This window comes from Beauveria bassiana (assembly GCF_000280675.1).
Source record: "Beauveria bassiana ARSEF 2860 unplaced genomic scaffold BBA_S00003, whole genome shotgun sequence".
NCBI lineage: Eukaryota > Fungi > Ascomycota > Sordariomycetes > Hypocreales > Cordycipitaceae > Beauveria > Beauveria bassiana.
The window spans coordinates 200304-228207 of NW_007930838.1; the positions used below are offsets into that span (position 1 = coordinate 200304).

Here is a 27904-nt window from a genome sequence, read left to right on the forward strand (position 1 = left end):
TATGTTGACCAGTGTAAGACTGGCGCGGGCTTTCTACTGGTCGGCGCAATGGTTGACAGACGCAGTCGTAAATCTCGGGGGAAAAAATGCAAAAGAGCTCGCGATCGTACCAAAAGGAAACATCAAAAAAGAAAAGTGAGATGCACGCAGCTAGAAAGCTGCTGGAAAGCAGCAAAAAAGGAAATCAAGTGTGGACAAACGGGGAATCGAACCCCGGACCACTCCCAATCGTTGTATCCGCTGTGACGCAGATGCTAAGGGAGTATTATACCACTAAACCATTCGCCCAGCTGTATTTCGTTGAGGGATATGGCGCAATTAGCTATCAAGAAGTAAGCGCAATAAGTGTGCCACATGCAGCGGACGGGAGGGCAACCCGCGTCGATTGAGCAAACAAATGGCACCTCTACCGGACTTATCACTCCTTACAGTCTCGCACGTTTTCAATTTTCCAGTTCAATTTCGATGCCCACCTGTTCATGATTGGAGCTGAAGACCGTCTGAGAGCTTAGAGCGGCAACCTGCTCCATGGGGGTCTTATACTTGGTGCATCACCGACTTCGACCTACGAAGGAACGTGGTCGTCAGCTACGCGCCTGACAGTGTCATTGAAGAGCCTGCAGGGACGGAAAAAACTTACTTAGCGAACCGCTAAGCATGTCGATAATTTTGCGCCAGGCGACTGAGAAGTTCGCTTTTCAGACTCAGATGAACCGATCTCGACAACCACAGATAGAAGACTTGACGTGTCAATGCGCGTGAACTGTCATCAGCTGACAGCAATGAGCTACCGTTTGCTCCAGATATGATTGATATGAAAGCCCTGACTGACCCCGATTGATTGAACGCACAGGTGACTTGGTGCCGTATTAAGGCGTCACAATCGTGGATGGTTTCACAATCACGAAAGAGGCGCTTGAATACTGGTTTGTTCCACAAAAAATAGGTTCCGTAATGGTATACGCTTTAGTGCTGTAGCCATTACCGCAGGATCATCAACACATTGTGCCATTTCGCGCCGTCGTCGTAGTAATACTGACGTGGCATTGGGGGATTCACGAGCCGATTTCACACTCGTCAGAAGCAACGCCACTGTTCTCCCGTTTGGCTTAGCCATATTCTCACCGTGTTCCATAATTCAACTTATTGCTATAGCATCGTGTAGCAAGGCTTTTCCTCACGCAACACCATCGTCATTCGACAGGATCGTCTTTGCATCTTCCACATCACTATTCAACCACGGTCGCAGAGCACTATACCATCAAAGATGACAAATCTATTCTCTGCAAAATCGTCGTAGCAGATGAGCATGATCGTGAACTATTACTCGAGAAACAGGACGCCGAGGCGTTGCTGCAGCTTTCTTAGGTCAAGCAATCGACGTCAAGCTGGATCACGATACATGAGGAGCTCCGAATGTGCTGCTTGCATCGCCTGTAAAAAACAAGACGCGCGAAGTTCGCACTCGAAGAGAAGAGCATTCAATAGTTTTGGAGGCCCCTAGAGTCATTGGTGCCCATGCCGGTGTTTGGTCTGACTCGGGTGGTCACCGTCACTGAGTGAAATATCTGCCGGTCGTATCACGAAAAAATTTCGTGCGGGGATATTAGAGCATACTGAGAATCAGAGCGTTTGGCAAGTCAGAAATTTCTGACGGCACTGGACAAACGAGCTGGTGTGAAGCAGAGTCGCTTGGCGCGAGAAGGACAACAACAATTGCATGAAGTCGCCACATGCAATAGAGAATAAACAACATAATAATTGTCTTTCACATATTGAAGCATTGTATAATTATTAAGTCATCTCGATAAGTGAGACCTTCTAGCGGAGAGCTGTTTTACTCGCTCAATGCCTTTGCAGCGTGCAGCGGACCCCATGAGGGAGCTGGCCGTCGGCCGGCACTACGAGTAAAGCAAACGCGCATGACAAACAGAAGGAAAGATCTTTCACGGCTACTTTCGCAGCCTCTTTCCCAAGTCATTCCGAAGATCTTTTCAACTCTTCAGCCTCCGCCTTCTCGAGCAACGATGTCTACTCCTCGCGACGATGATTTGGTGACGCAGAGCCACGTTGCTGTCTCTGATGCACGAGACTACTTCAATTTGTTGCCGAACGAGGTCTTTACCCTAGTACTCGATTTTGTTCGAGGACCTGAGATTGATTTCAAAATTCTTACGGAGATGCATGTCAGAAAGGCCAAGAAAGACTTGCATGATCTAACTTTGGTGAACCGCCGCTTCAACGCACTCGCTACACCTCTCCTGTACAAGTGCATCGAAATCATATACCCCCTCCCATTTAATAATCACCACTGGACAGGGATGGGGGCTATAAGTCACACATTGAAGGAAAAGACCTCTTTGCGACGCTACATTCAAAGATTCAGACTGAAATACCCTCTACACACTATCAGAAACGACGCAACAGTTGACAGAACGATTATGAAGGTATTGGGTTCGGCTACTCATCTGAATTCTCTCATCGTGTCTGGCAGTTTTATTATACATTGCGAAATGATTTTGACTTTCATCAAGCTGGCACTGGCTAGTTCTAAGTCACTTCGCCATCTTTCTGTTCTTGACATTGATAGGAACACCTCGACGAGCGACATAATCGAAGCTCTAACAGAATCTCCATCGAGTATACAAGAATTGTTTCTTGATGGAATGGTCTGCTGCGATGAGTCAATCCCTTCGTTTGTTCCACTGCAGGTAATGCACCTTAAGCCCTGCTAAAACGCCATTCATTGACAACCGACAGAACAATGACACAGCCTCACTCCGAAAATTGCACTTGCATAACATCTTCAACAACCCCGAAGCGACGATGAAATCTTTATTCAAGTGGTCCGAATCACTCGAAGAGTTGAGTCTGAGGGCGCGAGATCATAAATACTTTAAGATTGATTTAAAAAATCTTCTCTCACCCTACAAGGACACTCTTGTCGTGCTTTACTTGGACATCCGCATCGCGCCAGATGGAATCGATTTTTCTTCACTTGCCGCCCTCGAGGAGCTTACTCTGATTTATTGGCCGCTGATTGCTAGCACTCGCGTCGAGTTTTCCGAGGAGTTAGGACGCAGGCTCCTTGCGCCACGGATGCGACGACTGAATTGGCTTCTTGTTGGAGACACTAAACCAGACCTTTCTATCAACAGTCTGACTACGTTCGATAAGAAGTGGCTTTGTGATTTTGGCGAGTACGCCACACAGCACTGCTCCCGATTGCGTATCATTTGTACCAAGCACCACTGATCCAAATTGATGTATCTCTTTTACCCGACGGACCCTTCAGTGCCGAGGAGATTGACATGCCTGAGCGCATATTACGCCGTGTTTAATTATTCTTCAAGACACTCGGTCTTGATTTTCGGTATTGCACTGTGAGCGGGTGGCAATTCTACTTCGATTCAAGAAGTCTGGGCAACACCTCTACCGTGCGCAGAGTTGGCTTGTTTTGAGCAAATGACTAGTCTCGGGGCGAGTGAAAGTTGATGACGATGCAAGCGTTGGGACACTCGATATAGCACAGGATGCAACTGGCTTTAGCAACCAATACAAGCACTCAAATTTCACATGCGAAACCCGAATCAAATGATGAATTCGATGTCCCGAATTAACTGGTTTTAGTATAAGTACATAGATACCTAGGCTTACAGGGCATGGGCCATAGCTCGATGAAAGGGCTTATAATATCCGTGATTTATACTGGCAGGGAATATCGAGTGCATTTGAAAAGTACTCGAACATGTCCATCAACTTTTCGAAGACCTCGGTTCGTTCTGTTAGCATGGCTACTCGTGTCACCACGAACCTTCCCAAGGACAGAAAGACCAGCTCAATACCATTTTAAAGTTTCATCCAACAACAGTGTCTTGTCTGCGAATGGCATAACTAACTGTTCCAAACTTACCCGACTGCCTGTTTTCTTTGAGCCCAGAGAGGACTAGCGCGAATTGCGCGTTGTCGTGGAGATTGGCCGCCAGGGCGCGCTGGAGGATCCCCACTCCAGCGGGCTCTTGGGGCTTGTGACCGCTGCAAGGCACTGTGATGAGTGTCGTAAACGTCCCGAAAGTGCCCATTGTTAGCCCGAAGGTGGGCGCGCCTGCCCTTTTGTTACCATTGTAAACAACCGCGGGCTTGGCCAGGAACAATCTCCTCAACCTCATCTCCAAGCCGGCCCACCGCCCTAATAAACTTTTGGAGCGCTCTTGTCTTTTCCACCCCTCAAACGGCGCGTCTGTGCAGGTTTCTGAAACCTTCGTCCTCGAGCACCCCAAAGGCAAACCATTTTCCGCCAGACCATCGGTTCACCCCGCCAGCGAAGCGCGAGTTCCCTCCCTTTGTGTGTCTATAAACTGCTGTCCCCCACAAAGCTCTCCCTTTGCCCACCATGTCCGGCAACACAATGAGAGGGACGCCCAACCGCAATCAAGGCAGGGGCAACATTCCCTTTGCCAGCAGTCCTGCAGCATCTGGTATTCCACGACCGGCCGGCGAGTCGCAGCCCTCCGAGGCTGGCTCGTCTGTCAGTGCTAGTCGCCAGAAGCAGAGCAAGCGTGATGAGGTGCGTAGCTTGACATGAATCTTTCCGAGGGCTGCATCGCGTTGAGGCTTCAATGCCTGCAACTGAGTCGTCGTAAACGTTGCATATTGCAGGCAATGCGAGTAAAGAAATACTAATCCCAATACCCATCGGCAGGCGATCCGGCGAAAAATGGAAAATGACCTCTCCAAGAAGAAGCACTTGACGAATCGCGCTCGACACTCCCGCAAGGCACCTCCGGGCACTGTCATGGCCCTCAAGCCCAGCCAGGCACTTCAGATCAAGCCTAACACGACTGTTTCCGAGGCTGCCCAGCTCATGGCCGCCAAGCGGGAGGATTGCGTTTTGGTTACCGACGATGACGACCGCATTGCCGGCATCTTCACCGCCAAGGATCTGGCCTTCCGCGTCGTCGGTACCGGTCAAAAGTCGAGTAACGTCACGATTGCCGAAATTATGACCAAAAACCCTCTCTGCGCCCGAACCGACACCAGCGCTACCGATGCTCTCGACCTCATGGTCCGCAAGGGCTTTCGTCACTTACCTGTTATGGACGAGAACCAGGATATTTCCGGTGTCCTCGATATCACAAAGTGCTTCTACGATGCTATGGAGAAGCTTGAGCGCGCCTACTCGTCGTCCAGAAAGCTTTATGATGCTCTGGAGGGAGTTCACTCTGAACTGGGTACTAACCAGCCCCAGCAGATTATTCAGTACGTTGAGGCTCTTCGCAGCAAAATGTCGGGCCCAACACTGGAGACTGTCCTCAACGGCATCCCCCCCACAACAGTCAGCGTACGGACGTCTGTCAAGGAGGCTGCTGCGCTCATGAAGGAGAATCACACAACCGCTGTCCTTGTTCAGGACCAGGGGGCCATCACCGGCATCTTTACAAGCAAGGATGTTGTTCTGCGTGTCATTGCTCCCGGGCTAGACCCCGCCAATTGCAGTGTCGTGCGTGTCATGACACCCCATCCTGATTTTGCGCCCATGGACATGACCATCCAGGCTGCTCTTCGTAAGATGCACGATGGTCACTACCTCAACCTTCCCGTCATGAACGATGGTGGCGAGATCGTCGGCATGGTCGACGTTCTCAAGCTGACTTACGCCACACTGGAGCAGATCAACTCCATGTCGACTGGTGACGGCGAGGGTCCTGCTTGGAGCAAGTTCTGGCTTTCTATTGATAATGAGACTGAGTCCATGGTTTCTGGTGACGGTAGCCAACACCACACAAACCTTGGATCGCGTATGATGACCCCCGATGTCGCCCGTGATCGCTTGGGGGATAGCGTTGCTCCGGGTGACTCTGCGTCTCACGTTGGGTCTCACCACGATGCCGAAATCCCCCCGGCCGATGTACCATTTCCCTTCAAGTTCAAGGCACCTTCGAACCGCGTGCATCGTTTACAGGTCGTGGCCTCGCAAGGTATTGAGGCCTTTGTCGCTGCCGTTGCGTCTAAGCTCGGCAACGAGGTGGAGTCCATTGGTGGTGTGCCGACCGCCGAGGATGGCAAGCTGGGTAACACTGGCTTTGCTGTAAGCTACATGGATGACGAGGGCGATACCGTCTCCATCACGACAGATAATGATCTACTCGAGGCTATCCTGCTGGCTCGCCAGGGTCGCCGCGACAAGGTGGAGCTTTTCGTTCACGACCCAGAGAAGCCGCCTGTTGCCCCGATCGCGCCTGTAGAGACGCCAGTGATCGCCACTCCTCCCACATCGACTGCTCCGGTGGTCCGCGAAAGACGCCGGGCGTACGATGATGAAGATGAGGACGATGACGACGAAGACGACGAGGACGGGCCCGCGCCCGTGCGCAGATCGCGCCGGAATCGCAACGCGGCGGCTCCGGTGCAGGAGCAAATCATCGCTGGTGTCCCCAATGACTTGCTGCTTCCCGGTGCTATTGTGACATTGGCCGTTGTGATTGTCGGTGTCTTTACCATTGCTCGCGCCACCAGCCGCTAAGATATGTAAATTTATGGGAGCAGCATACTGTACAAGACCTCTTGTGTTTTGTCGTGGGTAGAACTTTTACTATGTAATATGAATGAGCCTTGTTTTATGACTATACATTATCTTGTCCCTGCGTTTCGGAGTGAGTGTCGGAAAAGGGAGTGGCATGTTAGCAGAATTTCAAGATGCCATCAAGAAGACTTGTCGTCTAGATGGTGTAATTATATCAACCCTTTTTTGCATCAGAATGAATGGGCTTGGGGATATCAAGACCTGCACCTACTCTCATATTGTACGCGGGTGTCGTCGTTACTGCAATGGCCGAGATTGAAATTGGAAGACCAGTCAGACTTCATGATTTGAGATGAATTTTCGATCGTAAATGAAATAGACATGTCTTCAAAATTCTGTACTGGTGAAATCCAATTATATTTTCTACCGTCGTTGAAGACGACGAATATCATTTCACTAGGCTGCCCCTGGATTACCAGAAGCACCCATGGTCCGTGCACGGCGATGCGAAAAGGCGGCAACAATTTTTTGGAGCTCCAGAGAGCTTCGACAGGCCCCGCGGTGACGACCCTCCGACAACCGCCTCTCCTGGATCCTCGAGAAAACCGCACCAGCACCTTCATTGCCGGTATTTAGGACACGGCGTCTCTTGCACAACACCGCCATCATGTCTTTCGGAGGCCAAACTCCCACCATTATCGTCCTCAAGGAGGGTGAGTCGCTACCCCACCGCCCGCTTCCACACACAAAACGGCACACCATCAGGCAGCGCCGCCCACGATGATATCGCCATGTGTCTGTGATTCGCGCAACTGAATTTTGGCTAACTCGTGACTCTACTCGCAAGGGACCGATAGCTCCCAGGGCAAGGGCCAGATTGTCTCCAACATCAATGCCTGTCTCGCCGTTCAGGCCACGATAAAGTCGACTCTCGGTCCCTACGGTGGCGATCTGCTCATGGTCGATGAAAATGGCAAACAGACCATTACCAATGACGGTGCTACAGTCATGAAGGTCGGTGGAGAACTTTGCTATCTCAAACACGGCACCGCCGTTGAGCAGTGTATTTCTAACTCTTGACAGTTGCTTGACATTGTTCACCCCGCCGCCCGCATCCTGGTCGACATTGCACGATCGCAAGACGCCGAAGTTGGCGACGGCACCACCTCGGTCGTCGTCTTTGCTGGCGAAATTCTCAAAGAAGTCAAGGAGCACGTGGAACAGGGTGTCAGCTCACAAATCATCATCAAGGGTCTGCGGAGAGCCTCCAAGCTGGCCGTCAACAAGATCAAGGAGATTGCCATCCCCACCGACGATGCCAACCAGCGCGATACCCTCCACAAGCTGGCTGCCACCGCCATGACCAGCAAGCTCATCAAGCGTAACACTGAATTCTTCACCAAGAGTAGGCTCCCGCACATCTGCGCCCGTATGTTAATCTGCTAACGTGTCCCAGTGGTTGTCGACGCTGTTCTCTCACTCGACCAAGACGACCTCAACCACAAATTGATTGGTATCAAGAAGATCCCCGGCGGCTCCCTCACCGAATCCCGCTTCGTCAACGGTGTCGCCTTCAAGAAGACATTCTCGTACGCCGGTTTTGAGCAGCAGCCCAAGGCTTTCAAGAAGCCCAAGATTGTCTGCCTCAACGTCGAGCTCGAGCTCAAGGCCGAGAAAGACAATGCCGAGGTCCGTGTCGAGCAGGTCTCCGACTATCAGGCCATTGTCGATGCCGAATGGCAAATCATTTACAAGAAGCTCGAGGCCATCTCCGCCACCGGCGCCAAGGTTGTCCTCTCCAAGCTTCCCATCGGCGATCTCGGAACCCAGTACTTTGCCGACCGCGACATCTTCTGCGCTGGTCGCGTCGCTTCGGAGGACATGGAGCGCGTCGTCCAGGCCACAGGTGCCGTTGTACAGTCCACCTGCTCTGACATCCTGCCTGAGCACCTCGGTACCTGCGGCATCTTCGAGGAACGCCAGATTGGTGGTGAGCGATTCAACTTTTTCGAAGATTGCCCCGAGGCCAAGACTTGCACGCTGGTGTTGCGTGGTGGTGCTGAGCAGTTCATCGCCGAGGTTGAGCGTTCGCTGCACGACGCCATCATGATTGTTAAGCGAGCCATCAAGAACCGCATGGTTGTGGGTGGTGGTGGTGCCGCCGAGATGGAAGTCTCTGCCTACCTGCACCAGTACGCCGACAAGAACATTCAGCACAAGGAGCAAGCCATCATCAAGGCCTTTGCCAAGGCTCTCGAGGTAATTCCCCGCCAACTGTGCGACAATGCCGGCTTCGACGCCACCGACATCCTCAACAAGCTACGCGTAGAGCACCGCAAGGGCGCGACCTGGGCAGGTGTCGACTTCCAGAATGAAGGCACCGCTGATATGATTAAGCGTTTCGTTTGGGAGCCCGCTCTGGTCAAGATCAACGCTATACAGGCCGCGACCGAGGCCAGCTGCTTGATTCTCGGTGTCGACGAAACCATTAGAAATGAGGAGAGCGCGGCGCCGCAGGCCCCCGGCGCGCTGCCTCCTGGCGCGGCGCAGCGTGCTGTGAGAGGACGCGGCCGTGGCATGCCTCGTAGGTAAAAGAAAGTGAAATCAGAAAAAGAAATGGAAATATGAGGACGGACACGTGAAAAGGAGGTTCATAAAAGCATTGTGAGACGTCTGGATCTGTGAGATACCTAGTATAAAGAAGCTCGATAGATTTTATGGAAATTTCGTCTCCGTGAGGGACATGTCAAAAGTATACGAACGCAGTCTCGTGCTGAAAATTGTGCCACACATTCATCTATGTACTGTGTAGCGACTCTAAAGGGTATCATGTGAAAAACTGCAAAAAAAGCCTACCGTCTTTGGACCACTCGTCTCAAGTCCACCCCCTTGTATCGCGCAATATCGAATCATCCAAATCGTCCATGTCCGCGTCCGCCTGCCCACCAGCACCCTCCTCCGAGCCACCGCCGCTGCCTACGCCACCACCATTACCATTAACTTTGGCCGTCTTACCCAGCACCACCACCGCCGCCGCCCCGTCATCCTCATCGTGCTCAATCAGCATCTCCAGGTCCCGATCAACCGCTGCCCTGCGCTCATCGCTCTCGGCGCCGCCGACGTCATCTTCCGTCGCGTGCAGCAGCGCCTGGAAATCCGCGTGCGGGTGGTACCCATCAAACGCGTGAATGCCTTGGTCGTCGTCGTCGCCGTCGTCACGGTTCATGATTTGCGGGTCAATTGGTTGGTAAACGTCGTCGTCCTGGCCTCCAACGCCGCTGTGGTGAGTGTGCAAGAAACCGCCGGCACCGCCATGATGGTGGTGGTGCAGCGTCGTCTGCGAGGGTCGCACGACGGAGATGTCGCTGGGGTTGGCGTACGGGCCGGGCGAGTGGAGGAGGGAATTGACGGCGGAGGGCAGCGTGCTGGACAGGAGCGTGCTGCTGGTGAGGTGCGTGCGCAGGCCGAGCACGCGGTCGTTGTCGACGACGGTCGCGGCGAGGCAAGGCGCGTGGCGGCGGGGCGGCGGCTCCGGCACGCTTCTTGGCGGCGAGGAGCGTGGACCTGCGTCGCGGTGAGCGGCGGGTGATGGAGATCGGGAGCGCTTGACGCCGGCGATGGGCGTCGTCGGCTTGGATGCCGTGACGCGCGAGGCGCCCGAGTGTTGCCCTGCCGTCGTTATTGTAGTCGGCGCGATGACGACGCCGTTGCCGTTGCCGTTTGCACTCGGTGCCTTGGCGAGCTCCTTACACTCCTTGCAGAGGCGTATCACGTCGCTAACCGTCTCCTTGATCCTGCTCCAGTGATACTTTTCCGCAATGATGGCCGTAGTCTTGTTTATGCCGCCGTGGTGCAGGCTGTGCGTCTCGCGCGCAATCTCGTACTGCCTCGCCGGGTCCGACACGACCAGCTTGTCCTTGAGCATGAGCGTCTCGCCGTCCTCGAGCAGCTTGTAGTGCGTCGCCGCCGACCGCAGCCGGCTCTTCTCCGCGCGATCTGCGCCGTCCGGGTACCGCCCGACCTTGAGGTAGTAGCGGATCTTGTCGAAACGCTCCTCGACGAGCACGCTGCTGCCGCCCGCGCCGTCATCGCCGCCGTCGCCGCTGCCATCGCCGCTGGGGTCCCGCGGCAGGGGCAGATCCCGCCCGTAGATGATGGCGTCGACGAGGCGGTCCGGGTGGCTGCGGAGGTTGCCGCAGCCCTTGACGCGGCCGATGCGCTTGAAGCCGAGCGCGTCCCAGATGCGGCACGACGCGACGTTGGTTTCGTACACCAAGTTGAAGACGCTGTACGTGTACCCGAGCCGCGGCGCCCAGTCAATGTACGACTCGCCCATCAGCCGGCCCACGCCGCGGTTACGCGACGCGTCGGTGACGAGCAGCCCGCCGTTGCACACGTGCGAGCTGCGGCCCGGGTAGTTGGGCTTGATGTAGAAGCTGCCGAGGCAGTCGCGCGCCCAGTCGCGGCTGTCGGGGATGGCATCGGCGCTGGCAAAGTCGCCGAGCAGCATGACGGCGCCAAAGTTTTGGAACCAGTACGCGGCGAAGCCCGCGGGCGTAAAGGGCTCCATCATCGGGTACGTGTCGCCGCCTTCGATTTCGCGGTTGATTTGCCCGCAGAGATAGGTGATGAGCGCCGCGGGCACCTGGTGCTGCACAGACACAATGGGCAGGATCGTGGCGACAGTCTGGCGGTCGCGGAGCGTCACCTTGCGCGGGACGATGCTGTCCGGCAGCGGCGCTCCCGGGTCCGGGAACGGAGCTTGTCCGGAGACGCGGTAGATGGTGGGGCTGGCCGGGTCGTCGACGGCGGCAGGCATGACTGCGGCATGAGCCAGAAGCCGCGACTTTCGTTTTATGACGCGTGTTGTTTATTACCAGCCAGTACAACACTTGCTTAGTCTGTTGCGCTTGTCAACAAAATTTGTGGCCTCGCAAGATCTTGCCGTATTGACTTACACCGGGCTGAGCGCCGGACAGAGAGGGCTCTATGCGCTGCCGTCTAAGAACGCAGTTCACTGTAGGAAAATGCCCCACCGAACGGGCTCTTGCAGGCCGGCGCGGGCTCTGCTGCCAGTGCGTCTCAGTGAACTAATAAAATTCCTGCAGTGTACCTTGGCACTAATAACAGGGACCCTGAAGCAGCCCTGTCCGCGTGCCTGGTTTGAGAGCTGCGGCCCGTGTTCTGAAATGTGCTGCTTTCGGGCCTTGTTGGTAAGGGAACTTCGCAGGACCAGATTTTACGCAGGTGTGCCGGCATTTTCTGTGTAGCCTCGGAGAGGAATATTAATTCTCCGACGGGTTGAACTGCCGGCCTTGGTTCCAGCACTTATTAGCAAGTCTGACTAGGTACCAAATAGAATTAGTAAATATATTTTTAATTATATGTTATATTAGGAGACTAAAATATACTCTATCTATATACTCTTTATTATTATATTTAATCCTAATGTGCTTAGTACTAGGATGAAGTATAATAATTATCCTCATTTCTTTGTACTATATCTACCGCCCTATAAAAAGTAGACGCTAATGGGAATAAAGGAAATAGAAAAAAAAGAGTACTATATGACTAAAAAAAACTTTAACACACCTCCGACCAGTACGCACGAGAAAACGAATCCTGGTCGGTAAAATCTGTGTCGGTATACCGCTGTTCTGGAAGTGTCAAGTGTCTCGTTTTGCCCTGTACGAGGCGATTGCAATGGCCGGCGCTTAAACAGGTACCGAGTCCCTGGGGTCCAGGGAATCCTGTGAGCCAGCTTGCCTGGCTCTATGAGGCGGCCGAAGTAGGGGCGGGCACGAGTAAGACCAGTGTGAGACAAATTTCATAGTTTACATCCATTCACTATACATGCTTGCATGCTGGATATTCTAATTTTACATTGATGCTATTCCCATGGCCCACCCTTCTCACTCGCTGTTTGTACAATTCGGCTTCGCAGTTTATTTGCGAAGCTCTTCAATCTCCGTCTCGAGAGTAGAAGCGTGGTCCTTGGCCGTGTCCAGGCTTGCCGCAATCTCGGTAGCCTTGACATTCGTATCCGCCGGAGGAGCCTCTGTCCCGGAGTCCTTTTGGACAGACATCTCGGCCATCATGTTGACCATTTCCGCTTCGCTGACCGACTTGGCGGAGCCGCCGTACTCGGTCCGCAGAATCTCAAGCTCGTCCTCGGTGAAGCCGACCAGGTTGGCCTGTATGCGGCCCATGACCTCCTTGCGCTGCTTCACGGCGACCTTGATGTCCTTTCTCATTTGGGTCGCCAGGGCTGGGGGCGTCTGCCATGTCACCTTGCCCTTCTTGGCATCGGCGAGGCGACGCTCCTGACCGCGCTGACCGGCACGACCCAGGACACCGCCAATAACGGCGGTAGACCGTAGACTGGTAATCTGTTAGCGTTGAATCCTCTTTGCCTGTCTTGGGAGCACCAGTGACATACCTGTCGTCGTTGGCGGGAATTGTATATGATACCCATGTGGGGTTGGCATTGGTATCGATGATGCCAATGGTGGGCACATTCGCCAGACCACATTCGTAGAGTAGCGTATAATTCTCCAGGGGGTTCAAGCACACAACCAAGTCCGGCACCAGAGGGCGAGCAGAGCTCTTGTACGCATCAAAGCCCTCAAGCTCCCCGTCGCTACCGTCGACGACCTTGACAAGCCTATTCTTGAGGAGCACGTCACGATTCGTAATGCTCCCGGGAATCCATTTCGTATACAAGTGGCACGCGCGCGCCAACTCAGCCGCGCGCGTCACAATCTCCATCTGTCCCGGGCGGTTGCCCACAAACAGCACCAAGCCGCCGCGGTACGAGACGTCCTCCACGACACGTGCGGCGCGGCGCAGGTGCGCAGCCGTGGCCTCGAGCGAGATGATGTGGATGCCCTGGCGGGCGCCGTAGATGTATCGCGCGTTGGCCGGATTCCACAGCGACGTGTTGTGGCCCATGTGCGTCTGCGAGGCCATGAGCAGCTCCAGCGACACATCCTCGGGCGCCGGCGGGTTCGCAATCAGCTCCGACGGCACGTAGCGCCGCTCGAGGCGCGTTCCCACCGACCGCGTCGCCTGCTGCACCCGCTCAAACTCGGCGTACTGCTTCTTGGGCGTCAGCTGCCGCCCGCCGACCTCGTGCGCCTGCGTCCACTGCGCGCCGCGGTGCTCGTGGCCCGTGTTGGTGCTCAGGCTGATGGAGGCATGGTCGCGCCGCTGCTTCTTCTTCGGGGCCGATGAGAGCTTGGGCGCCGCGGCCTGCGCCGTCTGTACCTCGGGCCAGGCCTGCGTGGTCGGCGTGGTGGCGGTCGGAGCAGAGGTGGTCGTGAGATGGCGCAGGAGGACGGATCGTGTGACAGGGGCGGCCAATTGGCGGCGGCCTAGCAATGGAAGTCAGTACGACGACATGATAACTTCCCGGTTGTAAGGTGTGGCTACTCACCATGCCGCACTGCAGCATTGCGTATTATCATTCTTGTATGGCTGTGCAGAGAGGTTGCTCCTAATTGCGCATGGCCGCTTTGCCGACTGCCAAAATTTGGGATTGTCGTCCAGTCCAGCTCACCACTAGCCGGACCCAGAATTTTCCGCCCCGCTTAATCGCTACAGGCAATACGACACTTATTTATCAGCGACTGAGAGTGTCATTAATAGCTTGTAAATTATCTCGATTATCGTTATTCAGTACTTCTTACCGCGAAATCATGTATGTTTCTACTACGAAACCTCGCTCGTCAAAATAGGTTTAGCGGGAACTCAGCCAGACAGCCTCCCTGTACGGGCAATAGCGATCTTGAAAACAGACTTTGACGACGGGCTGCACTAAACGATATGCCTCAAATTATGACGACTTCCTCTTGAATACAGGGCAGGCTTGGCACTCGCGTCAGCCGGCGTTGAGGTAATACAACAAGTTTGTGACAGCAGCTCGTGGTGACGCCACAGTGTGAACAAATATTCGTGCGTCAGTGATACCCAGCCGAGCACTCTTTCACACGGACTAGTAAAAGAAATTTGGTAAATTCTCGAATGACCCCATTTTACTACGCCTGTAATCATGTTCCTGCATTCAAGAGATGCCCAAGTGTCAAAGCTGATAGCTTGCCGTGTGGCTTCCCGCATCTCTTCCGCGCATGGTCCCGTACCCTGAACTACTGCGACTCTTTTTGCACTTGTCTTGTTCAGGGGTTTTCCTTGGGGCTATAATCGTTAAAGAGTAATGACACCAGCAAACGCTACTCATCTGCTTGGCGTTCCACCAATTTGAAGCCGGATATTCCAATGGCACCTGCCAGTCTACCCAGTATTATGCGTGGCGTATCACAGCTATTTAGTGTCGGCAGCCACAGAGCAAAGTCACATATTAGGCGACCACGGATCAAAGACAACAAGCCCATACGGTATTCAGCTCCGAAACCTCTCATCGGAAAATATAGATTATATTGTGTCTGTTGTCTCTCATTTTGCCCTTGACTTTCATTCTACGGTGGTCATGACGTATACACGGCATCTTGGCGGACCCTGCTCATTCTTTGTCTACTTGCTGGGGAACTTGTTAGCGCCTGCGCGGCATCTGCCAATGCAGTTGCAATGATTGCTGTTGTGCAATACATGACGGTGACTGTCATAATTAAGTTCATGGGATTAATCACCTAAAAATTTGCTGTTTCTTTATAATTTACGTCAGAGTCTGGACATTAGCTTCGTCGCCTCACAAACCCAAAAAGGAAGTAAACAATCTAGCAAGCGCCCACTTCTGCCCCTCCGAATCCATCGTCCAATCGCTCCCAATTCACTCGGCTGCATCGCCGTTCTTGTGTGGAGTCTTATTATTCCAGGTGTCTTTGATAATTGGGCAAGGGATGCACTTGCTGTCAGTTCTGTGGCAGATCCGCCCCGATTCTGGCGCTGCGCGTCAAAAGAATGGACGATAATATTGTTTTGAGCGCATGAAACCATCCAATACACCCAATATACGGCGTGATCAACAATTTATAGTACAGAGAGGGTTCTTGTTGTTCTTCGTCGCTGTAGTTATCTCACACTGTGGGATTCGACATGTAGAAACGCTTCACAAAGAGCATGTCAGAAATACTGGAATAGCAACATCGCCCTTTTGGTACCTACTGCCCCGACCCTGTGAGCTACTCCGTTAATATCAGTAAACTAAGAATCCGAGCCGTCTCAAACATACTTTTTACTTTCTCTTTGTCTGACGCTGCCTCCCTCGGCGCTCGGTGGTGCGTTGGTGGTGCGACGCGCACTTGCGCCATGGCAAGGGACGTTGCCGTGGCGACCAAGTCAACAGACCAGGAACGACCAAGGCCCCCCCCCCCCAGCCGGATGCAATGCAAGGTCTCTCCGCCATGTATTCTATATCCACCATCGAGACCTTTACCTTCTCATACCTCTGATCTCTCTTTAAGAAAAGAACACTTTTCTTCTGTCACGTATCCTGCTACAGAGTTACAAAGAGCTTCCGCCAAGAAGCGCTTGACAAGTTGCCACTCAGCCTGAAATAAGGCTTACATCACTTATACACGTATTCTTGCAAGTCGACCTCGACTGAGCAGAAACAAAACAATCTTTTAGCCCGGCGCTCTGTGCTTGCGCTGCGTGAGGTAAGATGATGCTAAATTATATGAAACTGGATAATTATGAGATGCTAATTGCCGTCACAGTTTCGGACCTACAGGTTCCATTCAACGACAATTATCGACCTACGACAATTTATTCCGGACTCCCCTTGCGACCAATATGCTGTCCGATCCACCGACAAGCCTTCACTCGAGGCAGAGGCAACACCGCCGCCAGAATTCGACACCCTCTGCCTTTGAGGGAGTGAAGGTCCAGAACCTGCCCACCATCAACCGACGACAAGCCGCGGCCCATCGCCGCGGTCTCAGCCTCGACACCCGACGCTTCCAGCAGATGACATCACCGACAACAGCAAGGCAGGACACCATGGTAAGTATGAGTACTAACAACACAGGATTAGCCAATACACCGCAGCATCCAGTACTGCGAGAAGCGCAGCAGCAACGCACACAAGCACGCCCGGGCCAGCAACCCAGTCAGAATCCCTATCTCGCCATGAGGCATAGTGATACTGAGCATTTTATGATTTCCCCCAACCAAACCCCTCACAGCCAAAGATTCGATCAGTCATGTTTTGAACAGAGCACCGCTCCCTTTGATACCTATGGAGGCCAGCTGAACATGATGATGCAGAGAAACCAAGGGAGTTATGGTAACAACTTGTCAAGCGCCAAGGATTTTGACCTCTTCACCGCCGAAAACAACCAGCCCATGCCCTCGTATGACAACATTCCTCAGAGCCCTAGCCAGGCTTGGATGACAGATGGAGGTAATGCAACTATCCGTCGCTCAGCTCGCCGAATCAGCGACGGCATCATGGGCCGTGTTGCAATTTTTGAGACCATGAACGGTGAAGAGACTCAGGTTCCTTCAACGCCCCCCAGTCAAAATGGAAATTGTAAGTCCACTCATGTCGACCGACTTCATGTATATCATCTTAACCTGCGCAGCTTATTTTCCACCCACCCCCGTGGACACTCCTCACAACCGAGCTGCCAAGCAAGAAGCTCGCCCGGCCAGGTTCTCCGATAGCTATGATGACAGTATGGAGGTCACTGTCAAGCCCACACGAGCCAGAGGTCAGCCTCGCGCCCAAGATGTATTCCAAGAGATGCGTCAGCAAGCCGAGATGACCAGTACTGCGCCCAGCCCTCCACGTTCCACGCCCCTCCCCAACACCAAGACCTTCAATGGCATGGTAATGCAGACACCCGACTTCATGAACATGAACTCGTTCAAAAATGAGTTTATGAAGATGGAGGCATTCGACACGCTCTCATGTGATGGTGACTTCCTCTCTACTGATGAGTTCTCTCAGCACCCAACTCCAGAGACTCAGCACATGGGCAGCTTTGCCAATGGATATGATAGCCAATCCGAATATCAACACTATGAGGAACCCGCTGCGGCGCACAGCCAAAAGAGATCCATGCACCGCCGCACCGAGTCCCTTGCCAGCATCGCCAGTGCCGCCAGCATTGCCAGCATCAACATTGAAGAGACCAAGACCGACACCGGAGTGACGTCGGAAGAGATTACCCAATTCATCCAGAGCCCCGATACTAGCGATGGCAAATGGGTTTGCCTATTCGAGGAGTGCGGCAAGGAGTTTGGTCGCAAGGAGAACATCAAGTCACATGTCCAGACCCATCTCAACGACCGCCAGTACCAGTGCCCTACATGCAATAAGTGTTTTGTCCGTCAGCATGATCTCAAGCGCCACGCCAAGATCCACACTGGCATCAAGCCTTACCCTTGCGAGTGTGGCAACAGCTTCGCTCGCCATGATGCTCTGACGAGACACCGCCAACGTGGCATGTGCATTGGTGCTTTTGATGGTGTCGTACGGAAGGTTGTTAAGCGTGGCCGTCCCAAGAAGAACAGACCAGACATGGAAACGCGTATGGAGAAGTCGGCCAGAACTAGGAGAAAGAACAACATGTCTGTTAGCTCCATGTCTTCCTTCTCTGGTCACTCGGACAGCTCGGTCGCCAACTCCCCCGAGGCCGACTTCAACCTGAATGACGAGGTCATGGATATGGGCCCCATCAACTCCTCCATGCAAAGCATGGCCGCCCTTTCCTCTGCCCCCATGCCCACGATGGTGAGCCGCCGCGCCGCAGACATGGCCCCCTCTCCCTCTGCGGCCAGTGCGCACTCATACGTCTCTCCCGAAGCCATCATGGACAAGGAGCCCGTGTCTCCTGCCAAAAGTGCCGCCAGTCACTACAACACGCCCCCCTCGCTGACGCAGTCGTCCTCGCCGCCACCAGCCGCTCTCTTCGCCGTGGACCGCAACACCCCCATTGGCGCAGAAGAGCTGTCTGGCATGCTTCCAGGAAACTCCATGATCGACTCAGCAGCGGGCAACAGCACCCTGCCAATGAACATTGGCCAGCAAGAAGAAGACATTATGCTGCAATTTACCAACGACGACGGTCTCGTTCAGCTCGATCGTGATCCCAGCATGTTGATGATGAGCAAGTTTGACGATGAAGAGTTTAACATGTTCACGAATGATGATGAGCTTTTCTTCGGCACCTCATGATCTGACGAGGCTGACAAGCGTTCTTTTGTTGTGTTTATTGTATGACTATTCTTTCGCGTCACATATGTCTTTTCATTTGAATATTTTCTTCCCGCGTTACGCCATGGATTCTACGAAGAAACGCCAATAATTTAGGAGCAGGTTTTCAGATCCACAGTATAATGATGCTCCTTACGGCGGGACTTGGCTTTCTTTTATGGCGTCTTTTCTTGGTTTTGCGCACGGGAACATGCGTATGAAAATATGACTCTTGCTGAATCTGGGAAGCAAGGGCGGTGTCTGGTTCTTTTTGATCTGGTTTGCTGTTGTACAACTAAAGCGATGGGATGATTCGAATGAGTTTCTTTTGTTGTTTTAATGTTCGATGAAGGATGGACGGATTTATATTTTGAGAAGAAGGGTAGTCACAGTGAGTAAATCTGGGGCGTGAAGATTGGATGCAGTTGCTGTGGCTTCTTCTTCCTTTTTCGTTCCCCGGATAACTCAGGAGATATGAATCGGCCTTTATCGAAACGAAATTCGATGCAGTGATTGATATGTAATAGAGTGAAATCTTTGATGTTGTGAAGCTCTACTCCGTATGATGCCTCACAAAGCAGGCGCCGCCGCAAGCTTGCCCCTTTGCGCTCCAGGATTGCTGGCCCCACACCGCCCTCAGCGCTGCTCCAGGCAGAAAAAAGTGTACCTCCACCTTTTGGTTGCCAGTGGCTTCCATCGACTTGTGTGCCCGCGGTTCCCTTTACGAATCCTCATCATTTCGCTGCGGCCCTGTCAAGACAAATCTCCCGCGAGCCCAGCACCGAATCGCCCACAATGTCTGCTGCGCAGCTTCTTAACCCAAAGGCCGAGTCCCGCGTGCGTATCTCGTCACACACACCGACCCCGACCGACACATCCCACATTTCAGGTGGCTAACTGGTAGCAGAGGAGGGGCGAAGCTCTAAAGGTCAACATCAGTGCGGGCGAGGGCCTTCAGGATGTCCTCAAGTCCAATTTGGGCCCTCTGGGCACAATCAAGATGTACGCCGTATTCCTCGAAGATTAATTGTCCGTATACTGACTGATTCTGCGTTAGGCTTGTCGACGGCGCCGGCCAGGTATGCACAACCCAGACGCCGCTTCTTTGGCGCGCTGCAACGCTCGAGGACGCCACCTTCTAACGCGTATCGAACACTACAGATCAAGCTCACAAAGGATGGTAACATTCTTCTCCGCGAAATGCAAATACAGAACCCGACCGCCGTCATGATTGCCCGAGCTGCCACCGCGCAAGACGACATTTGTGGTGACGGCACCACTTCTGTCGTTTTGCTCGTTGGCGAGCTGCTAAAGCAGGCCGATCGCTTCATCTCCGAGGGTCTACACCCCCGTGTCATCACTGACGGCTTCGAGATTGCTAAGGTCGAGGCTCTCAAGGTGAGTCGCAAACGCGCCTCTGGCGTTGCTAACCTGCTAACATGCCGTGCAAAGTTCCTCGACACGTTCAAGCTCCCTAAAGATATCGAGCGAGAACTCCTGCTTAATGTCGCCCGCACATCGCTTTCCACAAAGCTCAACGCGACTCTGGCTGCGAAGCTCACCCCCGACATTGTCGATGCTGTTCTCGCTATTTACGAAGAGGGCGTCAAACCCGACCTGCACATGGTTGAGATCATGAAGATGCAGCACCGCATGGCTGCTGATACCCAGCTAATCAAAGGCCTCGCTCTCGACCACGGCGCCCGACACCCCGACATGCCCAAGCGTCTGGAAAACTGCTTTATTTTGACCCTCAACGTCAGCCTCGAATACGAAAAATCCGAAATCAACTCTAGCTTCTTCTACTCTAGCGCCGAACAGCGTGACAAGCTCGTTGAGAGCGAGAGACGCTTTGTCGATGCCAAGTTAAAGAAGATTGTTGAGCTGAAGAAGGAGGTTTGCGGAGACGATGGCAAGAAGAACTTTGTCATTATTAACCAGAAGGGTATCGATCCCCTGTCGCTCGATGTCCTGGCCAAAAACGGCATCCTAGCTTTGCGACGTGCCAAGCGTCGCAACATGGAGCGTTTGCAGCTCATCTGCGGCGGTGTCGCCCAGAACAGTGTTGAAGATATGACCGAAGAGTGTCTCGGATACGCTGGTCTCGTCTACGAGCAGACTCTTGGAGAGGAAAAGTACACGTTCATCGAGGATGTCAAGGATCCCAAGTCCGTGACCCTGCTTATCAAGGGACCCAACCAGCACACCATTGCGCAGGTCAACGATGCAGTCCGTGATGGCCTGCGTAGTGTCTACAACACCATTGTCGACAAGAGTGTTGTCCCTGGTGCTGGCGCTTTCCAGGTTGCCTGCGCTGCTCACCTGCGCAGTGATGCTTTCTCGAAGACGATCAAGGGCAAGGCCAAGTTTGGTGTCGAGGCCTTTGCCAACGCTCTCCTCATTATTCCCAAGACTCTTGCTGCCAACGCTGGCCATGACGTACAAGATTCAAGTAAGTCCACCGAAAACGAATGAACACGAAGACTTGGATGCTAATGATGCATAGTTGCTGCCCTTCAAGACGACGTCAACGATGGTGACGTTGTCGGGCTGAACTTGGAGACTGGTGAGCCTATGGACCCTGAGCTCGAGGGTGTCTTTGACTCGTTCCGTGTTCTCCGTAACTGCGTGGCCTCTAGCGCAAGCATTGCCTCAAATTTGTTGCTGTGCGATGAGCTGCTCAAGGCCCGACAGATGGGCAGAGCAGCTGGTCCTGGCCCAGGCATGGATGGTCCTGATGATCACATATAAGAAAATTTTAAAAGAAAGGAAAAGGGGTTAGATCTGCTTTAGAATAAAAGCTCTCTTTACATAGTGGATATACCAGAATCATTTTTTTCATCTAACAAGATCTACACGGTCTCTCAAGTACGCGGGGCTTTGGTTGCTGTAGTTAAGCTGCCCCGCGCCAAGATCAAGCTCGAGTAGAGAAAAAAAAAAATTGACCCCACCATCACCTAAAAGTCTGGTTTGCAGTAAACCAAACAACACAACATGGCCGATTACGACTCTGACTCTTCGGATGGCGAATTTGCTGAGACGAATGTTCTTTTGGGCTATGCATCAAAAGACGCCGATGAAGATACTATAAGCCGCATCGGTGGCCGTCCTGTAAGCTCTCTCTCCAGCTTCCACTCTGCCCCTCTATCCCACCAAGACCACCAATCTCACTTTTTTATTCTTCCTCTTCGCCTGCATGTAGGAATGGCTGGATGCAGACAAACCCCCCTCGGCGGCGCTCGCCCGCTGTAAAATATGCAAAGACTTCATGGTCTTGCTGCTGCAGCTCAACGGCGAGCTGCCCGACCGGTTCCCCAACCACGACCGCCGCATATACGTCTTTGCCTGCAAGCGCGCGAGCTGCAGCCGTCGCGAGGGCAGCATCCGCGCGCTGCGCAGCGTGCGCGTGTGGGCCGATGACGGTTCGGCAGCGGCCGCGGCGGCGGAGAAGAAGAGAAAGATGCAGGAAGAAGACGCAAAGAAGCAGCAGGAGAAGCCCAAGCAACCAGAGCCGCCCAAGCAACGACTCGGCGATGCCCTCTTTGGCGGTGGCCCGGTCGCCTCGGCGGGCGCGAACCCATTCTCGTCGAATGCGAACCCGTTTAGCTCCTCGTCTAGCGGTGCTGCCAGCAGCAACCCGTTCAGCGCGAATTCGTTTTCTTCACAACCCGCTCCTGCTGCTCCGACTACTACGGAAACAACAAGTGAAAAAGACCTACCAAAGACATTTGCCGAGACGCTCTCCATAAACAGCCCCAAGACGGATGCCGTGCGGCCGCCGGCCCCCGAGCCGTGGCCCGCCGCGGTGCAGCAGCCCGCGCCGTACCCGACGCTGTACCTCGCCGACGCCGACTACGAGACGCTGGAGCCGGAGCCGGCCGACATGCCGCTGCCCGCCAACGCGCGGATCGAGGACGCGGACGCGCCCGAGACGACGTCGGCGGCGGACAAGGAGGCGTTTGAGAGCGTCATGGACATGACGTTTCAAAAGTTTGCGGACCGCCTCGCGCAGAACCCGGAGCAGGTCATCCGGTACGAGTTTGGCGGTACGCCGCTGCTGTGCTCAAAGACGGACGCCGTCGGGCAGATGGTGACGAGGGCGGCGATGCCGCGCTGCGGGGGTTGCGGCGGGAAGCGCACATTCGAGGTACAGCTGACGCCGCATGCGATTACGGAGCTCGAGAGCGAGGACCTGAGCCTCGAGGGCATGGAATGGGGGACGGTGATTGTGGGGGTTTGCGAGAGGGACTGCGTGCCGGGCTACTTGGAGGACGAGGAGCCGGGTTATCTGGAAGAATGGGCCGGTGTACAGTGGGAAGAAGCGGGAGGGAAGAAGTAAGGGGGTTTTGTTTGAACGCATATAGCAACTTGATATTTACGTATGAATCATCACGAGAACAAAGACACCTAGAACGCTCCTATACGGTGGTACACACTCGTGATATACACTCGTGATGCACACTCATGGTACACTCACGTAGTTGAAACTATGAGGAATCAAGTGGCAACTGGTTTAGAAATTTCAACTTTTTTTTTTCTTGGATCGAAGAAGCTGTTCTCAACCGCTACTCAAGATCGAGGTATAATCGCTTTTACTGTTTTAACCATAAAATGTCCTGTTAGAAACGCCATAGCTTGGACCCTTCACCACCCCATGAAACATGTTCATTCCGTAAGTCATGATATATGTGTGTACGTCCCTTGCTTTGAAACCCCAAAAGTCACACATCGTGCCCATTATACAGTCTCCTCCCATGTGCGTCGAATGACCCTGGAAAACTGCTCAATGTTGACATCCTCTCTAATCTCAGCCTTCTTAGCCTCGTTGTCCGGGTTGGCAGGGATCTTGATGTTGCCGTCGGCATCGATGGACCAGCCTACAACCTCGGTGATGAACTTGTTGGTCTTGTCCTTGTTCAGGCCGAGCCAGCCCTCGAGGTGCGAGACGTTGATCTCACGGAAGGCCTGGGAGACGAGCACGGCGATGCGCTCGCGGACCAGTTCCTCGAAGCCGGCAATGTCGGCGATGAGGTCGGCGCACAGGTCGTCGCCGTCGAGGTCTGCCCAGAAGTCGGCGTACTGGGCGCCCTCGAGCTGCGCGTTGAGCGAGCGCAGCTTGGCCAGAGCTTCGCTGAGCTCACCGGTGGCGGCGGCCGAGGGGTTGATGAGGTGCAGAGCGAGGGAGAATTGTGGCGAGGGGAATTGTGTCATGGCCTTGACGAGGATGTTTGTGACGACCTCATCCTTCATGCGGTCGGGGTTGAGCTGGTACCTGACGTGTAGACGCGCGTTAGCGAAAATGAGTCTGCAATGGGGACAATGCGGAGTCTTTGCAAGCAAGAAAGAAAAGGGCGTGTATAATTTCAGACAACACTAATGTTCACGTCATTCGTGACTGGGCTGATGACCCGTCATGGTCAGGATAATAGGAAACGTTTACAGTAGTCATCATTTAAAAGCAGAGAAAACCAAACAACTCGAGAAACGTGTCCTCGTGAAAATGCACTCACAGTTTCAGCAGTGTGCGGTTGGCATTGCAGTCGGTATATTTCTGGTCACACTGCTCCTGCAGATAGTTCTCCAGAGTGCTGACGGCCTCGGGGTTATAGCGCTCGAGGCCGCTGATGATGTTGGAGACGTACTCCGGTCTCTCGGGCGGATCTTCGCTATTCATGTTGGGCTGCTTTGGAGGACAAGAAGGAGGGATGTCGACGGAGAGAATCCAGATGGTGGGGCCACTTGGATGAGAAGAAATTCGTGTTTCTTGTGGGCGACCTGAATAGGTTTAGCGTTGCATCTCGGGGCTGGTAGGAGCTACCTCTCGAGATGGGTCACGTGCATTGGTGTCAATCGATGTCATCACCGCGACCGTGTAATTGACCTGAACGCGAATAGGAACCCAACTGTGACTTTATACACAGCGGCCAAATTTTTCAAAGAGGTTAATTGCCGTATCATGTCGAAAATGATGTGAATGGCAGCGGAACTCTGTTGCATTCCACAAGAGGTGCCCAGGTTCGCCCGTGCTGGTTGACTTGGCTGGCCGTTAACATGTCGAGCCCTGCAAAGAAGCGGAAGCTTAACAATGCAGTGAAAAGCGACAAATCACAGTCAAAAGGACTGGAGTATTTTTTCACGAAGCAAAAACAGACCAAGAATGGCTCTACTGCTGCTCCAAGGAGCTCTCATTCTGAGACGGATGACGCTGCTTTAACGGATGAGGAGCTCGCGCGTAAGCTGCAGGCCGAATGGGACAAGGAGTCGGCTCGAGCAGACAATCAAGAGCCCAATGCCGTTGAGATGGCGACGAATGAGAGCAATGTTCAAGATTGCGATATTGTCGAAGTCTCAAAGGAGCAACAGACAGATGCTCCCAAGCAACCATCTCCCGTGGCCGTCTTTGGCGGAAAGAAAACGCTTGCACTGCAATCTGCGGGAATGGATGAAGATTCCATCACAATTTCTATACCGCTGGATGAACCGCCGCTCACATTTGAGCCATCAAAATATGTCAGTCAGTTGAAAGAGCACTGGTCCAGAGACGGAGGTAATGCATCCTACGCTCTGCTCACAAGATGCTTTGTTCTTGTCAGTGGGACGGCGAGTCGCATCAAGATTGTGGACACTCTGGTCAATTGCTTGCGGATACTGATTGAAGGTGACCCTGAGAGCCTTCTACCCGCAGTATGTACCAAGCGCTTCAATATTTGCGCCATTCTCTAATTAGTAACAGGTTTGGCTGGCGACGAACTCCATCTCGCCAGCATACATATCGATGGAGCTGGGTCTAGGTGGATCAGCTATCTCCAAGGCACTGAAGCAGACATGTGGTTTAGATGGCCGATCACTGAAGACTTTGTATGACAAGTATGGCGATGCGGGTGATGTCGCCTTTGAAGCAAAGAAGAAGCAAAGTTTCACACTAAGGAAGCCCAAACCGCTGTCTATCAAAGGCGTGTTTCAATCCCTCGTCAAAATTGCTACCACGCAGGGACAAGGCAGCAACGAGATCAAGCAGCGGATCGTCGATCGCCTTCTGCAAGATGCTCGTGGTGGCGAAGAGAGTCGGTTCATCGTGCGGACACTTTGCCAACATCTTCGAATTGGCGCAGTAAAGACGACTATGCTAATCGCTCTGTCGCGAGCCTTTTTGCTCTCAAAACCCACGCAGGCTGATTACGAAACACGGAATATCCCTGCATTAGCGAAGTTGAAAAAGGAAGAGCTCGCCGAAATATGGGCCAAGGCGGAGGAAATCGTCAAAGCTTGTTTTGCCAAGCGTCCAAATTACAACGACCTAATCCCGAATCTACTAGAGATTGGTGTGTGCGAAGAGCTTCTAGTCCGATGCGGCCTGGCCCTTCATATCCCACTTCGGCCTATGCTGGGAAGCATTACTAGGGACTTGTCGGAAATGCTCACAAAGTTGCAAGGTCGTGACTTCACCTGCGAGTACAAATACGATGGACAGCGAGCGCAGGTACATTGCGACGAAGGCGGCAAGGTTTCCATATTCTCCCGGCATCTGGAATTGATGACGGACAAGTACCCGGACCTGGTGGAACTTGTGCCAAAGATACGGGGAGACGGTGTTTCGAGCTTCATCATGGAGGGGGAGGTTGTTGCTGTGGACAGTGCCAGCGGCGAACTGAAGAACTTCCAGGCGCTCACCAATAGAGCACGAAAGGACGTTGAGATTGGGAGTATCACTGTACAAGTATGCATTTTCTCGTTTGATCTGATGTACTTGAACGGACAGTCGCTACTGGAACGACCGTTTCGAGAGAGGCGAGAACTGCTGCGATCTTTATTCATCGAGGTGCCTAACCGTTTCACTTGGGTCAAGAGCCTGGATGCTACGTCGTCCGAATCAGAGTCGGTGCTGAGCTTCTTTAAGTCTGCAACAGAGAGCAAATGCGAGGGCATTATGGTCAAGATTTTGGACAATCTGCCGGATGTGGCCTATCTGGGAGACGAAGATGGCGAGATCAAAGAGCAAGAGCCCAAACTGCAGATACCAAAGTCGAAATCCAAGGCCAAAGGGAAGAAGAAACCAGAAGATGGAGAGTCAAATGAGCCTGCCAAGAAGAAATCGAGGCGCAAGGCATTACTGGCGACCTATGAACCTGACAAGCGACTGGACTCCTGGCTCAAGGTCAAGAAGGACTATAATTCGAGCTTTGACACCTTGGATTTGATCCCTATTGCAGGATGGCATGGCCAAGGTCGCAAGGCCAAGTGGTGGTCGCCGATTTTACTGGCTGTGAGGAACGAAGAGTCAGGGATGCTGGAAGCTGTCTGCAAATGCATCTCTGGATTCACCGATGTATTTTACAAAGCAAACAAGGCCTTCTATGACGATGGTTCGGAAACGGGTGAGCCAAAGAACACGCATCTGCAGATGCCCAGCTTCATTGAATATTCTGGGCCGATGCCGGATGTCTGGTTTGAGCCGCAGGAAGTGTGGGAGATGGCATTTGCCGACATTACGCTGAGTCCCACATACACCGCGGCGATTGGGCTGGTGAGTGACGAGAGAGGACTGAGTCTCCGATTTCCACGATTTCTGAAGAAGCGAGACGATAAAGGCATAGAGGAGGCGAGCACAAATGAGTTTCTCGCGGGGCTGTGGCGTAAGCAAGAGGTGTCGGCAAGCACAACGGGGCCGGCTAAGCCTATGGAAGAAGATGAAGAGGCCGAATAGATCGCGTTTGATATAAGTCATCAAGTACAAATTCCAGAATACGTATAAAACATGTTGTACACTATATACGGTGGCTGGTGGTGCGTCGTATCATTATTTGCCAGCATTGAGTTTCTGAGCGATAAGACTGAAGATGGCCACCGATCCCATAAACAACACAGCGTTGTAAAACTATCGGACTATTAATTGATGAAAATCGAGTGCTCGGTAATAAATACTGACAGCTTTCCGTGAAATGTCACGCTCTTCGTCGTCGGTGCGGGACTCGATAAAGAGCCGCCTTAGGTTTGGAAAATTTGCCTATCCAGGTGAGCTTTAATATAGACGAGTAATGAGATGGAACCAACACACCATGACTCTTTACAAGGCAACCAGCCTTTCAACCACTCGAGCAAAGCCAACCAGTGATTGTTTGGATGAGATGTCACTCCCGAGCCTGACTAAGCTGCGACGATGAACAAATTGCAGCGATTGGCCGCCCACTCCACCGTGCGTGCAGAGCCAAGCGCAGGGGCTGCCG

General features: G+C 53.2%; 10 protein-coding genes across 10 annotated transcripts; 7 read left to right on the top strand and 3 right to left on the bottom strand.

Annotated features, from left to right (window-relative positions):
- Window positions 1–2027: 2027 nt before the first annotated feature.
- Window positions 2028–3255, top strand: BBA_01299 (uncharacterized protein; the record flags this gene model as incomplete). The annotated part of the gene is made up of 3 exons (XM_008596396.1): window positions 2028–2263; window positions 2414–2711; window positions 2761–3255. 3 exons carry the CDS (start codon window positions 2028–2030, stop codon window positions 3253–3255), a joined length of 1029 nt encoding a protein of 342 aa, XP_008594618.1.
- A 1138-nt stretch (window positions 3256–4393) lies between these two features.
- BBA_01300 (CBS domain-containing protein) lies at window positions 4394–6523 on the top strand (the record flags this gene model as incomplete). The annotated part of the gene is made up of 2 exons (XM_008596397.1): window positions 4394–4567; window positions 4703–6523. The coding sequence occupies 2 exons, from the start codon at window positions 4394–4396 to the stop codon at window positions 6521–6523; spliced, it is 1995 nt and encodes a 664-aa protein (XP_008594619.1).
- Window positions 6524–7190: 667 nt separating this feature from the next.
- Window positions 7191–9115, top strand: BBA_01301 (T-complex protein 1; the record flags this gene model as incomplete). Its single annotated transcript, XM_008596398.1, has 4 exons — window positions 7191–7236; window positions 7371–7537; window positions 7607–7928; window positions 7980–9115. 4 exons carry the CDS (start codon window positions 7191–7193, stop codon window positions 9113–9115), a joined length of 1671 nt encoding a protein of 556 aa, XP_008594620.1.
- Window positions 9116–9398: 283 nt separating this feature from the next.
- BBA_01302 (Zinc finger, H2C2-type, histone UAS binding protein) lies at window positions 9399–11342 on the bottom strand (the record flags this gene model as incomplete). The annotated part of the gene is made up of 1 exon (XM_008596399.1): window positions 9399–11342. One exon carries the CDS (start codon window positions 11340–11342, stop codon window positions 9399–9401), a length of 1944 nt encoding a protein of 647 aa, XP_008594621.1.
- Window positions 11343–12468: 1126 nt separating this feature from the next.
- BBA_01303 (ribosomal protein S2) lies at window positions 12469–13989 on the bottom strand (the record flags this gene model as incomplete). The annotated part of the gene is made up of 3 exons (XM_008596400.1): window positions 12469–12904; window positions 12963–13896; window positions 13959–13989. The coding sequence occupies 3 exons, from the start codon at window positions 13987–13989 to the stop codon at window positions 12469–12471; spliced, it is 1401 nt and encodes a 466-aa protein (XP_008594622.1).
- A 2284-nt stretch (window positions 13990–16273) lies between these two features.
- On the top strand, window positions 16274–18662 carry BBA_01304 (metallothionein expression activator; the record flags this gene model as incomplete). The annotated part of the gene is made up of 3 exons (XM_008596401.1): window positions 16274–16483; window positions 16529–17012; window positions 17065–18662. 3 exons carry the CDS (start codon window positions 16274–16276, stop codon window positions 18660–18662), a joined length of 2292 nt encoding a protein of 763 aa, XP_008594623.1.
- An 813-nt stretch (window positions 18663–19475) lies between these two features.
- Window positions 19476–21431, top strand: BBA_01305 (T-complex protein 1; the record flags this gene model as incomplete). Its single annotated transcript, XM_008596402.1, has 6 exons — window positions 19476–19517; window positions 19588–19682; window positions 19738–19759; window positions 19842–20078; window positions 20133–21132; window positions 21187–21431. The coding sequence occupies 6 exons, from the start codon at window positions 19476–19478 to the stop codon at window positions 21429–21431; spliced, it is 1641 nt and encodes a 546-aa protein (XP_008594624.1).
- A 243-nt stretch (window positions 21432–21674) lies between these two features.
- On the top strand, window positions 21675–23019 carry BBA_01306 (Programmed cell death protein 2; the record flags this gene model as incomplete). The annotated part of the gene is made up of 2 exons (XM_008596403.1): window positions 21675–21791; window positions 21883–23019. The coding sequence occupies 2 exons, from the start codon at window positions 21675–21677 to the stop codon at window positions 23017–23019; spliced, it is 1254 nt and encodes a 417-aa protein (XP_008594625.1).
- A 398-nt stretch (window positions 23020–23417) lies between these two features.
- Window positions 23418–24354, bottom strand: BBA_01307 (GANP/Nin1/mts3/eIF-3 p25 family protein; the record flags this gene model as incomplete). The annotated part of the gene is made up of 2 exons (XM_008596404.1): window positions 23418–23952; window positions 24191–24354. 2 exons carry the CDS (start codon window positions 24352–24354, stop codon window positions 23418–23420), a joined length of 699 nt encoding a protein of 232 aa, XP_008594626.1.
- A 377-nt stretch (window positions 24355–24731) lies between these two features.
- BBA_01308 (DNA ligase I) lies at window positions 24732–27384 on the top strand (the record flags this gene model as incomplete). Its single annotated transcript, XM_008596405.1, has 2 exons — window positions 24732–25364; window positions 25414–27384. The coding sequence occupies 2 exons, from the start codon at window positions 24732–24734 to the stop codon at window positions 27382–27384; spliced, it is 2604 nt and encodes an 867-aa protein (XP_008594627.1).
- Window positions 27385–27904: the final 520 nt, after the last annotated feature.